The 16,778-nt window shown below is 39.3% G+C and overlaps 1 protein-coding gene and 1 non-coding gene across 2 annotated transcripts in view; both read right to left on the bottom strand.

Moving 5' to 3' along the window:
• The window catches only part of Osbp (oxysterol binding protein), a 206,199-nt gene that overhangs the window by 42,166 nt on the left and 147,255 nt on the right, over nt 1-16,778 (bottom strand). Inside the window, exon 5 of the mRNA XM_080281715.1 lies at nt 10,607-10,734. Within this exon, the coding sequence (XP_080137841.1) occupies nt 10,607-10,734 (128 nt within the window). The remainder of the gene's footprint in view (nt 1-10,606; nt 10,735-16,778) is intronic.
• On the bottom strand, nt 15,356-15,474 carry LOC145411748 (5S ribosomal RNA). Its single transcript, XR_013899450.1, has one exon. It is a non-coding gene; the product is annotated as a 5S ribosomal RNA (ribosomal RNA).

The raw sequence follows: 16,778 nt of genomic DNA on the forward strand, positions 1-16,778 counted from the left end.
CCATCCCTTGGAGATAAACCTTCACCGGCTCAATCCGACTGGTGTGCCTTAATTACCCACTAAACCACCAGGTGCCATAATCTGGTTATATGGTTACCACAAAGCATAGTAAATGGTTTCCTGGTATACAGGAAACCATTGTCACTCAGAGTAGAGTCACCCACAGGTAGAAGGAAGAGGAAAGAATGGAGGAAAGAAAGGCAGAAGAGGAAGTGTAAAGTCACCCATGGGCAAAAGGATGAGGAAAGAATGAAGTAAAGAAAGACAGAAGAGGAAGGAAGTAAAGAGGGAAGAAGGAGAGGAATTATTATTATTATCATCATCATCATTATTACTATTATTGTTATTATTATTATTATTATTATTATCCCAAACTTATCATTTCTGTAATGCACTTGGACCCAAGCATTTCATATTTATGAATCTGTACAGTAGTAGTTAATATCACTCATATTACTCCCAGTGAAATCTGGTGTACTCAGAAGACAGGAAACACAGATCAATCTAAAAAACAGTACACCAATGAAAACAAACATAAAAAGAGTGAGAAAAAATTGTCACAACAGTATGAATTATACATAACTGATAAATAATTCCTGAACATAACATATAGAACATCACCAATAAATGTAGCATAAACAGTATAAATTAAAAACCTACAAATACCATAGACAAAATACACATTCCTATATTGTACCAAAAAATCCCAATCAGTCTGTTATTACAAAATGATACATAAAAAGGTAACAATACAAAATAAACTGAAAATAAGGTGGAGCTGCAAGAAGAAAACACAAAATGAAAACGTAATACTGTGAGTTGTAACAAACACTATTTCCTAATAATACAAGGAACTTAAGGTATAACTAAAAGAAATTACGTAACGTATTACAGAATAACCATTGGTCTTGATGCATGCTGTTACAAAATATAAGTGAGTCAAGGGGAAAAAAAAATTAATACAGTAAAACCTCACTGCACTGGACTAACTGGGGCCCAAGCTATTCCAAAAAAAGCAAAACTCCGATAAAAGCGACATCTGGACTTCCCCCTGCTAACCCAAGCTTTTTCCAGTATATCAGACATTAGTCTGGATCACATCAATGGCTTTTCACCATGGCATCACCAACTAATTTCACTACCAATGCAATGCTGTACTGTACTGTACTGTATTATACATTCACTACAATAATCAAATGGTATGATACTGTATATATGTATACAGTGGGTATCCGAGTTTAGCGTCTGCTTTATTCTGGCCATACCATGCCGAACTCTATTACTGCTGAACTCACGATATTTGTTAATATGCTCAATGTACAGTAATGCTGCTCTCGGGTGTCTGCCCTTTCCTCTTCTCCATTCTTCTTTCTTTCCATCCTCTTCTGTCTTTCTTTCCTTCATTCTTTCCTCGGCCTTCTGCCTACAGGTGACTTTACACTCCCTCTTCTGTATTTCTTTCCTTCATTCTTTCTTCTTACTTCTGCCTGTTGGTGACTCTACACTGAGTGACAAGCCAAATGGTGTTCTGTACACCAGGAAACCATTTACTACACTGGGTGGTAACCATATAACCAAATTTTGGCGCCTGGTGGTTTAGTGGGTAATTACGGCACTCCAATTGAATTGAGCCAGTGAAGGTTTATATCCTGGTTGGGGTTTATTGCTCAAATAATGTCACTCAGGGATGAGTGAGGCTGGTCACTCTCATTTTAAATGTCAGGACCAGCTTGCCTAGCCCCAGGCTCCTACGTTCCTCATGGGGCAACGTAGGATGATGGATGGATGGATGGTAAATAGCTGTGTTCCTTCTGACTCTCGGCTGTATCCACTCATATTTACCTCTTGGTCTAAGTCATTCTTTTATATTCAGTAATACCATAAGCAGTCTGCTGCACAACACGTATAGTTTTTGCAAGATTTAGACTCGATAAAGGCCATACGGCATGTACCAGTAACACACAAGAAGAATTTTTTCATACATGAAAAGCATCATGGCCACCATCCTGCTTCACCTCACCAGTTCTTCTAACTCATGGCAATAACCCATCTTCCTCATAACTTTTCTTAAATGCCACTATAAATAATTTATTGCATAACATAGTAATATTAAGCAAGCCTTGGACACAATAAAACTCATAATAAAAAAAAAAATATTTTCTTATGTAACCATTCTGACTCACTTGGCTCACCTGACTCCTCCCCTACCTTGCCGAGTGTTTATCATCATTCAGCACCTGGTGAGTGATCCTTCAAAGCAAATCTTTCAAAATCATTACCCTTTATCTTCAGAGTCACCGTCAAGAAACAGGGAATCATCCTCCTGATTGTCCTCACTACCAGGAGCTGAATCATGGACAGGAACTGGAGGTGTGGCTTCTACCTTGCATGCCATGTATCATGTGATTGATGCTTGGTGTCTTGAATTTATATTAATCATTTTCGTTTTTGTTTTTAAAGGCTCCAACATGCTTGGATGCATCGGCCTTGGTCACCTAATGGCGGCTCTCCATGCTGCACGATCCATTGCAGCCTCCCTGTTCAGTCCCTTAACCAACCCTGAGGTCACACTTAATAACCTCGACCCATGTCTTTCTTGGTCTACCCCTCATAACCCCACCCCCAATATTAACACTTCTCACCTTCCTCACGCAATTATCATCCCCCATCCTCTCCACATGTCCAAACCATCTCCATCTACCTCTCCTCATCACAACACAATATTAATGGAGACCACTTTTCTAATTTGTAGCAGCCGTGGCTCAGTGGGTTAGAGCGCTCCGCTCTGACCGTAGGGTCGGAGGATCGAATCCACCCAAGGGTCATTGGTAGACATCACGAAGGGCATCCGGTCATATAATGCTACACGCTCCAAACCAAAGTCCTCTACCCAGGGGCAACGCCTTGGCCCTTATCCAAAAAGGGGTACCTGGCGTAAAACTCACTTAGAAAATACCTCACTGTTACAACTGAATTCTAAACACTTTTCAAATACAGTACAGTACCATACACTTTATACACCTCATTACTTACGATCTTACAAACTTAAGATGTTCACTTTGTCTGTATATTTCACTTCTCACTCGTCACCCTTGAGCAGTATATCAGGGACTTCTGGGGAAATGATGTGGGTCAGACTGAGGCAAAGTGCAGGGGGGCAATAGCGACACAGCCTACCCACCACCAATCAATGCACGAACACACAAACCGTATGGACAATACAGTCATTCCGGACCACTTCTAGCTTTATCAGAGTTTTCCTGATTTACAAGAGTTTAGTCCAGTGGGCTCCTTGACTCCGATAAATGCGAATTCCAGTCTACTGAAGTTTGTTGTAGTGAGGCTTTACTGTAATAATAAAACTAAATAAAAATAAAATAAAATTGCCATATTATTTCATACACTATATACAGCATTGTAAGTCTGTAATTTTTAAATATGGAAGCACCATGCATTATGAGAACAGCATCTACACCAGCCAGACTAACTCCAACACATCTTACATTAATAATTTCAGTCAGGTATCAGCAAAATAGGAAAAAAGACACCACATAGTCACTGTTTCCAGGCTACATTTACACATTGCAGAAAGCATATGAAACAGCATCTAAAGTACAAAGAAAGGAAGTGAGATTCAAGATGAAGTAAGCAACAATCGCATTAAACAAAATATACACATGGCCAAGATATCTACAAAAAGCAGGATTGCTGTGGCAATTCTTCAAGAAGCCCTATCTGCTTGGCTGATCTAAATGAATATATAAATAAATACAACTATAACAACAGTAATAATAATTAACAAATTCACGAACCAAGCAGCAGCCTTAAAACGATGGCGCTAGCAGAGTTTGATAATGTAATACTCTGATGACTGCTCTTTCATTTATTTAAAGTCATTATTCTGAACGTGCAACAGAGGCAATACTGCATAACCTAAGAGTAAATTCGAATCAGCCTCATATTCTTGCTAGTATACTGTACAGTAATTTATTACAGAGTACTGATGATTAGTACCAATACACTGATATGTAATAATAATATATATGTCATGGCACTCTTTACCTTTAACTATTTTTTGTTCACTTAAAGTGGATATCTTTATGAATAAAACATGCATTCCAAGACACAACCCTAGAACTAAAAGGAGTCTCCCAAAGATGACGAACCCATCATCAATGATGAGAACAAACTGAAAAATGTCATTAACCCCTAAAACGCGGATCGTCGCGTTTGCGACGCTCGGCCATAAGGGCAGGACGGCGGGTCGTCGCGTTTGCGATTTTAGTAAATTTTGAATAACAGCGGGCAAGCAGGCTCCAGCTGGTATTGTCTATCAGTACCACCATCCTCTAGCTACAACTAGCATACTTTACCTTTGTATTACTGACCTCAGTTGTTGCCAAATATCGCGTTTTCCCCCCGTACCCCCCCTACCACGGCCCGGCCAGCCTGGCTGTGATACATGGCAGCGCTCTGAGCGCTCAGAACTGTAAATCTGCGATCTCCTCTCACAAGCAGTTTATGCTACTAGGAAACGCTTGTTTCCCCAGTTGTAACACTAGCTTTTGCCTCTGTTTAGTGTCAGTTTACTGCAGGCTTTCAAAGTGAGATTATGGCGAGTTCTAGCTCTTCCCAGTCAGTGCAAGCAGCCGACAGGAACAAGAATAAAGTGGCGGACGTAAGGCAGAATAAAAAGCGCGCCGTGGTGATCTTTTGGGAAGTAATATGATTGAAAATAATGTAGTATACATGTTTTTAGCTGTGAAAATGGAAATGTTTGTTGAGTGATGGGAAAACCGCCGCCACAGTGCATGTCGGCCGTACGCTCCGTTGATTTTAGCCTTATTTTCAGTGCTTATTGTACAAATACGGATTCCTAACTACCTTTACGTTGTAGTATAAAGTTTACTGTGACAGAATGAGGCTGTGGTAGAGGGGAAACCGGGTTGCTGGAGGTGTGAAAGTGAAAATTTGGTTACCCAACTTTGCAAGTCTCCACAAGTCCTTGGGTAGTCCACGAAGGCTCAACACCTGTCTCTGGAGAAAGCTGAATGTAAGTACTATCTGCCATACCAAGTATAATGTTCTAGGGTTAATCTCTGATTTTTGGCGAATATTTTCCTACAGGTACTCAGACCGCGATACAACCCCGCCACTCGGGGGGGGATCGACTGTAAACACCCGCGTTTTAGGGGTTAAACAAAGGGGTTAATGATACCTACCACAACATAAGAATGCTCTAGATAAAACTGCAGTACTGTAATAACTCTCTGCCAGTGCTACAGTCCACTACTTGGATAATAAAAAAATAAAAAATAAATATATAAATAAAACCAAACTTTCAACCTCCCCCCCCCCTTTTTTCCCCCTAGCTATTACCAGACAATTTCATTCAGCCTCAGCAAGACCTGCCTTGCCTGTAGAGGTCAGACACAATCACCATAACCCCTTGAGACTGACAATCCTTCAGCTCAGAAAAGATATCCCTGGACCTTAGGTGTTACTGACAATTATACAGCAGCATATGACACCATCTGCTACAAAGCAAGGAGAGAGGTGTACACAACTGATGCGAACAGTGATGAAGAATGAAAAAAGGATTGCAAACACATCCCTACGGTTTTGTGCTTCTATCGATGGATCAGTATTAAGTGCACTACTAGGGAGGTACTGTGCAAGAATAAGGACATCTAAGGTGGTGTAATGCTTGAGAGACAGACAAAATAGTATAAGTATGGTTGTGTAGGGCACAGCAGGATCAGGCATGGCATGGCAGGATGGGATAAGGCAAGGCAGGGGTGGGAAGGAACTTACACTATAGCTACTGTCAGTGTTGCGCATGATGACCTGAACTGTGCTGTTGTCCACGGCATCACCTTCGCTGCTGGACGCCGACGCCCCGTCACCCACACCACCGCCCTCTGACCCCTGCACCACACACCAGTCAGAACTTCACAACACCATACAGACACCATGATAAACCACTATGAACAGATCAATCTGAACTCCAATACATCACACATAAAAAACAAGGTATACCTCTATACAACATACATACAGTACAATGCCACATGCACACACTGACTTCTGATCACATCATCCAAATTTAATGCAACCATGCAAGTTACTGCACAAAAACAAAAACACGCACACACTCATCACATCTGTGCTTCACATTATCGATGCAGCACTAATGATTTAAAAACTACATTCATCTATTCTACACAACTCAGCTTAAATCTGGGTAAATTTTCTTGCTCTTTGTGGCCAACAACTGTCAATGGCAACTCACCACAAAAAATGATTGGTGGAGGTATCTGTGCAGCAATCCACCAAGAACAATATGGCATGTCAGGTAACTGCTATCGGAGTTATAATTAAAATGCAAACTCAGTGCACTGTAGAACACTGGTCATAACTGACGGGCCCTTCCTGATTTTTTTGGGGGGTGGGAGGGTTATGTTGAAAGACTGTATCTGCTGTGATAAGAATGTCAAAATTATATGTGCTGTGGTAGGATGGGGAGCATCGCGGTGAGGGCAGTGGATTGTGTATTGTACTTTGTCTTATTGCTGTAGTGAGGGCAACACTAAATTCTATCAGGGTGAACTCTCATCTTTTTGGAATGTAAAAAATGCCATCAACAGTCATCAAAGCATCACTCACTGAATATGGCAATGACAGTGACAATCTATACAATATATTATAATGTGTTTCACAGATGTCACTTTTTCTAGTCCTGTCTTCTCTGAATCATATTCATTAAACCAACATACATACTAACATCCAGGATACTGATAATAAAACAAAGACACTATCTAACCACCATGGATAACACACACACACACACACACACACACACACACACACACACACACACACACACACACACACACACAATCACTACTCAACATCCACTCACCAAGCACTACATCAGTAACACCAAATAAAATACACCACATGATCAAAATAAAAGCATCCACCTTACATACAGACCATACAGAACCACCACCGCAAGCACCATACTGTCATACAAACAACCAAAAACAATGGGTAGCATGCAACCACATATAATGGGATAGACAGGAAGCAGGGGTGGGACAAGCAAGCACTGAAAACTAATATGATTCAGGCATTAAGTAACATACCCAACCCATCCAAGAACACAGATCCAACCAATATATACTACACATAAAGCTAAAAGGGAGATCTAAACACCTTAGAGCCTTGACTCTGAAAGCCATCAGTGGTAGCAACTGCATTATTATTACTTCAATAAGTACATTATCAAATGCATCTAACATGGGGGCTTTTTTTTTTTTTTTTTTTTTATAAATATAACTTCAGGCTACAGGAGACTATTCTGCTATATGACAATCAATACAACATAATAAGGAGGCATGTTGTAAAGGAATATAAAAAAATAAAACTGATATATAAAGAAATGGGGAAAATGTAAACTAGCATTCTCAGTCGCTTTACTACATTCAGATATTCTACCAGATATCATTCAAGCCTGTAAGATATAGCACTGCAACTGATTATGATCAACTCAGCTTCAAATGCCAGTGGGTGGCATCATTCTCGGGGAACAGAAGATATAAGAAATGCACCACAAATATCTTGCTAAAAGCAGTGAATACAACATAATCACTGTCATCATCCTAAGCTAATTTCTTATACTCATGTGGGGTGGACAGATCTAAAGTAAAGTTCTTAAATACCACTGGGGATATTAAATTGAGAAGCAAAAACACCCAAGGAACAACTTCCTACCAGTGCCACGGGAAGCAGACACAACGAGAGAATTATATAAAAAGGTACTGAGGTCTTTCAACTTTTTTTTTTTCTTTCTTTCTTTTTAATGTGACTCTGGGCACAGGCTACACAGCCTGCTCCCAAGGCCCAGTAGTCCTCCTACATACCATACACCTCTACATGTCACCACTTCAGTGCTAACATTCATCTTCCATATTAAATACATGCTAGGACTATCTCATACAGGAGTGGTGTATTGGTATTAGTGGGGATAATTTTACGACACGTCAGTGAGTCTTCTGGCAAATCAGTTAAGTCTGCTTTTTATGAAATTCAAATCCTTAAACTGTTCCCTGCCCCAGCCAGATTCAAGCCTGGGTTCATTAAGACTGCAGGCCACCTCTCTACTGATTCAGCCACCACTATTGCAGCCGTCATTATGCTTCTCTTCTAGCCAGCATTACTGCCTATGGTTCTGTATTTTTAAACAAATGTTCTTCCATTCAACTGATCAATTTACTATCAGATATATATCATTTCTGTATTTTCTAGTGCTAGCCATATATCACAATTATGCAGTCAATACCACAAATACCTTAAACCTATTTTTTATTTCCTCATGGTATAGACAACTGTAGCAAGGATCTTTCATTTCTCTCAGAACACGATTCAAAAGAATGCGAAGTTTTAATTATAACCTCTTCCCTTCTATGTCACAGGAGCTTTCAGGTTGCTTGCAATACATTATATGTGTGAGGCAGATATGCTGTCTAATCCCTATGACCACACACAAGGAAGGGACTTCCAGCTTCCTGATACCATACCTTCAATCACTTCGAAATTACATGGGGCAAATAAGGACTGGATGATAGATGATTAAACAATGAATAAGTGAGTACAAGGGTGCAGAGGCAAGAATGACAAATGGACAGACATGACATTCGGAATAAGTGAATACAGTATTCATTCTCTCCTAGCTTCAAGGATACTACTCGAGCTGAAACTTGAAAATGCAAAAGATAAATTACCAGTAAGTATAAGATAGGGCATAGTATGAAATACCACGATGATAATACGTTAAAAGCAATACAAGGAGCCACCTGAAGAGAAAAAGTATATAAATGGTAAAGACTAGTTAAAAGTTACAGCTACACTTGCCAGGTTCTATGTGATAATGTGCCACTATTATCTGATGTTATGATGCAAATACTGAGAGACATGAATATCCTTCACCTACTCAGCACCTAATACCAATGGCTCCTTGTTTTCAAAGCCTCATTTAGATATGCTTATGGCTACATGAGACCCTGTTTTATGGCTCAGCTGTTATAATCACTACTGCTCTATGCAATGAAGGAAACCCATTGGCAAAATTTATGCTTAACCCCTTCAATCTTGTGATAGTGCTGCAGAGGGACACCTTCATACAGTGGTGCCAGAGGCATTGGTCACCTGATAATGCTAATATCCCATTACTTCCTACCTATTCTCCAAAAATAGGATGGAGGACAACAGAAGCATAATTTCAGCCTACAGTCCACCAGGTTCATATTCAGATGAGCCTGAAGACAGAAAAACAACAACAACAACAAATTGTTGATGTATTTTTCTGTTTATTCTGCTCATCTTCTGAAGATTTCATTAGGCTTTACATAGACTCTAATAATGAAGATATTCCTAAAGACTATACAGTATCTATTTCTAAATTTGAAAGAGTCTCCTCAACTGAACAGCAAGAACAAAAAATAAGACACCACCATACTGTAGGGGTTAACTGGTGCAGCTCGGATTCACTTAACACCTTATCTGGTCCTTCCTCTGTTATGTTGCAGCTGATTTAAGTCATAAATGAAAACAAACGGGCTGAGCCACAGAATACTCATACACGGGTAAAGTCTGATATATGAGCAATATCCAAGCCTACATGAAGAAAATATGTTGTTCTTCACTAAAAAAAAAAACTAAGCATGCAACAACATTATTCATATCTACATGTTACAGAATGTATATTCCTTAACTTTAATGGCAAGGTCAATAAATGTCTAAAATAGCATCTGGAGCACAATATGCATTCCTGGTAATTGCAATACAATTCATCAAAATGAAAATGAAAACAGCAGGAGGTAAAACTTCACATGGTACACACAAATAAGTATGTCTGAAATGTATGCACACCCGAATTATTATTACGATTCCTCCATAACTAATTTACTGTATATACTGTGTTATCAGCATGTCAACTATGCTTTGACAGTGCGGGAGATCATTACAAGTTAATATCCACAATACAAAATAATCCAGTCCAGTAAGCCCGACATCAATTTTATCTCCATACAGTATAGATGTTTCACAGCATAGTAATGTGCATTATAAGAGCTCTTCTTTAACAGGAGAATTAAAATTCATACAAAACAGTCAATCTGATGAGCTACATACCATACTGACAAGCAAAGCACTACTACATCATATCATACTAAGGTAGTTATCATTATTTCAGAGAACAAACTACATTATGAACGAGCTGCTTCTCATTACAAACTGGATCAAGAGAAAATTGTAAATAGGTTACCTGTTAATTTTTTTTATTATAAATAAATATCGTATCATACAACATAAGAGTCACAACAAAATCACATAATAAAAATACAATCTCTGCTAATCTACGCTAATCAGAAGTAACAACATAACCCAAACTACAGTAGAACAGACCCCATCAAAAATAAACAAATAAATAAATAAATGAAATAAAATACAAATAACATCCTCTTTCTCTTTAATCTTAAAAGAAATAAGTAAAATAAAATCCACTTACTAACCCAGAGAAATGGCACAACCAGACAGCACGTACCTGTGAAACATTTGAATTTGAGCGCTTGTGAGCTTGGCCGGTGTTGACATGGACTATGAAATTTTCTGCTAACTCCTCCACTGCATCAACAAATTCCGTCTCCTCCTCATCCTCACTGTGACTGTGTCCTGGGGGCAGATTGAGAAGACACTGGATGCCATGACAATACAGTAAGCAAGGTTAAATTTTACTGTACTTCATTATACTGAACCTAAGATGATGAGGGTCAGATAAGATTACATGATATCTGTCATTATGCCTATATGAAAGATGATAAAGTACTAAGATATTATGTCACTGGTGAAAGATGAAGCTATATTAAGCAACATGTGGTTTGGCTAAGGATATATAATTGTAAATGGTGTGGCATGGCATAAAGATCGTCTGAAAATATGAATGAAAGCTGAAGTTTAACTTGAAGTAAACAATATATTGTACAGGTATAGCTCAATGGCCACAAATGGCTTGGGAAAGGATTTGATGTGACACAACACTCCACACACCATAACATACTATTTTTCATTATTAGAAAGGACCAAAATTTGATGTCAACTGAACAACTGTGTGAGAAGTTTGAATACCTGGTGAAAAAGCTACAAAGGAACACAGCACATGATCATCTTATGAAGATGAAAGGAATGGAGATTTTAAACATAAAAGGAAAGAATATATAACTGAATAAATATCTGGACTGGGACACTTCACTGTTAAAAAGGCTTTGGAAAGGTTAGTGAAAAACTGCAACAATTATATGAAAGACTGCTACTTTGAGTAAAAGATATGAGGTACCAGTGTATATAAATCTACTGCATATATACAGTATATTGCTGGTTACAAAACTGAAACTGATTACAGCCCTGTATTCATCAGCAAGAATGGCCCACAATACATACTGTACAGGGCTTCATATTCTAATAATACAGTACTGTACAGGTACCTGTATCACAAATCTACTCCACTACTTCCCATGAAGAAAACAGTTTCAATCATTGACACTTCTACTGCACTGATGTATTTTTATTTTACTCCAGTTCCCACTAGATTTTATTTAAGTTAGAAAGGACCTCATAGTGAAAGTGTTAATGAAGGCTATAATGTACGCCCTCCCATTCAAAGTGTATCCCCTAAAATGAATAAAATTATCTGACGACAGCAAGAATAAACTCAAAACTACTGCACCACATTGAAAAGGTAAAAATTACTCAGCTATACAGTCCTGTATTGCCTTCCTGGAGGAGTTTGTTGCATAATCACATTATTATAAACTTATCTATTTCAATATCCTCATCTTCAAAAGTTACAGATGACGATATGCCAATGGCTTGCAAAAAGTGTCACTGCATACATATATCTGGATATCATGCATTACATATGAACAGCTAAATAATGTATATTCAGGATCACCAAAAATCAGCAATGTACTACTGTATCTCTTATCAGTGCCTCACTTCTGACTTTAGCATAATGAGTAAGGCTAGGGAGACTCTTTGTGGTGATATTTGAGTAACAGTAACCAATGCCTACCTTAAATGAAAAAAACAGTATATAACAGTACTGTATATACTGTACTTCTTGGTATGCTATTCCCAATTAAAAATAAGATAGTACAGTACATCCCCACAGTAGCGAGTTCCGAGTAAGCGATCCCCCTTGTACACGAGGACCTTCTTTTTTTTCTTTCTTTCTTTTTTTTTTTTAGTGTATTTTTTATTAGTACACAAACTGAACTCCTTGTAAGCAAGACGGCAAGCGAAGAGTGGCCCAAATCCAGGGTTACCCCAAGTACGCGACATTGCCCTCCCGAGAAGCAATAACGGGTAAAGGTGAGCAGCCATATTCTTGTTGGCTTAGTTAAGCCATATCCTTGTTGATTTACCTAGTAAAGCCATAATTTTGTTGGTTTACTTTATCTTAGGTAATATGTCTTAGATAGTTTCCCTGTGTGGTACAGTACTTAGGTCTGAAAGGCATCTCAAGGGTTGCCCATGAAGCGGGGTGCCGCCCATACATAGTTTTTCCCATAAGTTTGTATTCACAGTAAGTGAATTCCTAGTATGCGATGTCCTCTGCCGCCCATATAGGCGCATACTAGGGGGATGTACTGTACCATGAATAATTCTGATAACTTATAGCTGGTTCCATTTTACTAATTTTGTAAAAGCATTATTTAAGAGGAGCCTGTGGAGTCACATGGAGAGACAGGCTGACGAATGAGGATATAATGAAGCGTTGTGGTGTGGATGTGGATGTGATAGGAAGCGTTATAAGGAACACACTGAGGTGGTTTGTCCATGTGGAGAGAATGAAGGGTGAAAGACTGACGAAGAGAGTGTATGTGAGTGAGGAGGAGGGGGGAAGAGGGAGGGGGAGGCCGAGGGTGAGATGGAGGGATGGGGTGGAGAAGTATATGAGAGAGGGGGGTGTGAGTTGGGAGCAGGGCAGTGAAATGGTGGGGGACAGGGCGACTTGGAGGCGATTTGTTTGTGGCCACCCCAAACGGGATTGAGGCGTCTGGCAATAGATAGATAGATAGATAGATTTTATTCTATCAAGGCTTCCCTGAATTCATTAACTTACTTTTATCATATGTCCTCAAGATTCATGTTTTCAAAACCTACAGTGCTCATTACATCCAGTACTTCTCATAACTCTGTCACATTTGTGACTGATCAAACTAGTGTACACTTGTGTTTTAGCAACATCACTCCAACTTTCTCAACCATTCATTCTTTGCATTACAGACTCAAGTATTACATCTATTTGTGATCCTATCCAACTGCATGTTATTCTACTGACAAATGCCTCCATTGTAACAAACTTGCACAATGACAGTACACCTCCCTTGAAACATACTGTACCTTTACCTCCCTCCAATCAGTAAAAAGTATGGTGTAACTTGAAGATAACAAGCATGAGTCAGGAAATTACTCATCCTCTTTCTCAATTTTATCACATTATGGTGACCTCATTTCAGCTATGGTTAATATGAAACAGAAGAACAGTCATCCCTGCCTCCCCCCTGACCTAATATTGAAATATGTCCAATATGAAATATACAATGATGTGGAGGATGCTATCAGCAAATCTGAGGAAGAGGAAAAATACTGGTATTATGAAGCAAGAATACCTGAGCATATGCTCACTCTGTAACTGTTCAAAAGATTTTAATAATAACAACAACAATAATAATAATAATAATACGAAGGGTGATCAGAAAGTAATGACAGTTCGTGCTATAACATGAAAACCTTGAATGATGGGAGGTAGCGGAGCAAGGAGAATGCAGAGTTGCCTGTCCTTACGAGTTTGAACTTGTCGCCGTATGCCTGACTTTTCTTGTTTTATTGTTGTGAGTGAATGCTTCACTCTTGTTTTTGCTCTCTGGCCAGAAACATGGATTACTCGAAAGAAGGCTGCAGGTTCTACATTTTTACGAGGTGGAAACTGGGAAAGAAAGCAACAGAGATTCGAGGGGAATTATTACAAGTTTATCCAGACACTACTCCTTAACTGGAAACTGTTTCCAGCTGGATTCGTTCTTTCACAGCAGGAAAAACTGAACTGAAAGATGAACAACGCTCTGGACGCCCCCGGACATCCGTGACCGAAGCAACAACTGTCCGTGCACGGTCCATCATTGACGAGGATCCAACTGTATCTCTTAGGTTCTTAGCCTTGGAGCTTGATATCAGTTATGGGAGTGCATATGACATCGTGCATGAACAATTACACCTGAGGAAGAAGTGTTGTCGATGGATACCCCATTTGTTGACTGATGAGCAAAAGGCTGAACGGGTGAGGATTTGTCGTGTCTGGCTTGCTGAATTTGAACCAAATGGTCCAAAACGGTTCTCAGATGTTGCTACTGGAGATGAGTGTTGGATTTCATTCTTCACAACCCGTGACAAGCAGTCAAACATGGTGTGGTTGGGCGATGAAGACCCTCGACCTCAGATTTTGAAGGAAGGATTTCGCAGCCGGAAGCACCTTTTCACCATCTTTTTCAATTCTCAAGGACCAATATGCGTGGATGTGATGCCTGAAAAGTCCACTATCACAGCCCAATACTACACAGACCAGGTCCTTCCACAAGTCTTGGAACACAAGGCCAACACCGCACCAACCCGCCGTCGGTCTCGCCTTTTGCTGCACCACGACAATGCTGCACCCCACAAAGCTTGCCTCACTATGCAGTACCTGGAACAACAAGGTATAACTCTGCTCCCCCACCCACCCTACTCCCCTGACCTGGCTCCCTGTGACTTTTGGTTGTTTCCAAAAATTAAATCTGCCATCCCTAGGAAGCAATTTCATCGCATCCAAGACTTGGCACGGACCGTCAATTCAGAACTCCGAAGTATACCGTCTTCAGAGTACCACGCTTGCTTCATGAAGTGGAGAAAGAGAATGGAAAGCTGCATAGAGGTTGGAGGGGAGTACTTTGAAGGAATGTGAGTCATAGTTTGATAGTTCTTCATGCTAATAAAAGTTTATGGACTCACTGTCATTTCTTTCTAATCACCCCTCGTAATATGATAATGATAAAGCAAGATACAGTACATGGAAATGTTTGTAATCTGGTCAACAAGACAGTAAACACCCGATAAAGTATTATGCAGTACTGTAAGCATTCATTCATTCATTCATTGCCAGACGCCATGTATCCCAGACAGGGTGGCCAAGGGCTTAGAGTTAATTGTTTTACAGGGAGGGGCACTAATCCTCCACCAACCCCACTTGACGTAGGGATGCCAACAGCATCTGGTGTTCCCCGACGGTCACCCATCCAAGTACTAACCAGACCCAACGTTGCTTAACTTCGCTGATCGAACGGGAAGCGGTGTACTCAACGTGGTATGGCCGTTGGCCACTGTATATTTTGTGATAATACACAGCAACCTGGACTTAGCAGCCATAAAGCATGTTAGAATTTACACTGATACTACCTCGTTTATCTAGGCACATAGTAATTTATTTTGAAAAAAAGATTGTATTCGTTCCTTCAGCCAAATGATGTTTTATTTACTTCATTCTGGCAAATGTCTGACAAATTTGTCTAATTTAGGAGACAAACTTTGGGCTGAAAGTGTTAAAAAAATTTAAATAAACCCATCAGCCCAAATGCATCAGTTTCATTCCACCTGGAGAAATTCTATCTTATTCAGTTTAGGATAAAACCTTCACGCTGAAGGATAAAGTAAAGCAGCAAAATTACTTCTATGCTTTCTAATAATGTACCGGTATATGACAGTAGTTACGGATTATGATTTCATCTTTGTGAAAAAGCTTCCAAGTTTCTCCTATACATCCTTCAAGAACAATCCATGTGTAGTTACTGTAGGGAGGCAAGGCAAAGCTTCCTGTAAAACGACATTAAGTGGGGATTCCCATGAGTACCCAGTTTAATGGCAACACTGAGCATGGCTTTAGTCTACAACATGTGGTATATCTTTGTCATTATAGATATGTTCATACACCCACAACACAACATCCATGACTTACTGGATAAAAGCACACACAACTCAACCTGCATATTACTAAATGGTTAGCAAATTCATTAGCAACAGTGTGCTAAAATGCAGTAGTTTAGGTATCATTCTTTTAATGTACTCTTGATATTCAGATTATGATGACATTCTCTCTCTCTCTCTCTCTCTCTTCTCTCTCTCTCCTAACCAAACAGATATTGGTCTAATAGTCTAACAGTCTGGTTACATTATGGTTACATACACCTATACACTAGATTAAACTGCTGAATCAGTGTTAATACAATATACTGTAACAGTCAGAACCACAACACTAACTCTGTCTACCTACTTACTATCTTCTGTGCAACCTACATGGTGTCATTAACATATTACTTACCTAACCTAACTAACATCTGTACATTCTGAGTAATAGTTAGTCTTGAACAGGTAGTAAGCTACAGACACATTAAGATCATACTGTTTCCTTCTAATTTATTCATAACTGAAATACATAGTTCGTTTCATTACCATTAAGATCACCCTGCTTTCTATTCAGTTCTAAAATACAGTATATGGTTAGTCTACTTAGTATTGTTAAGGTCACCCTGTTCCCTGTCTATTTCTTCAAAATTACAATACAGGTACCTGTGCATGGTTAATTTACTTACTAATGTTCTATTAAGATCATTCTATTATCTATCTAT

This window comes from Coenobita brevimanus, chromosome 90 (genome assembly GCF_032717465.1).
Source record: "Coenobita brevimanus isolate Jiangsu-jjx chromosome 90, ASM3271746v2, whole genome shotgun sequence".
Classification (NCBI taxonomy): domain Eukaryota; kingdom Metazoa; phylum Arthropoda; class Malacostraca; order Decapoda; family Coenobitidae; genus Coenobita; species Coenobita brevimanus.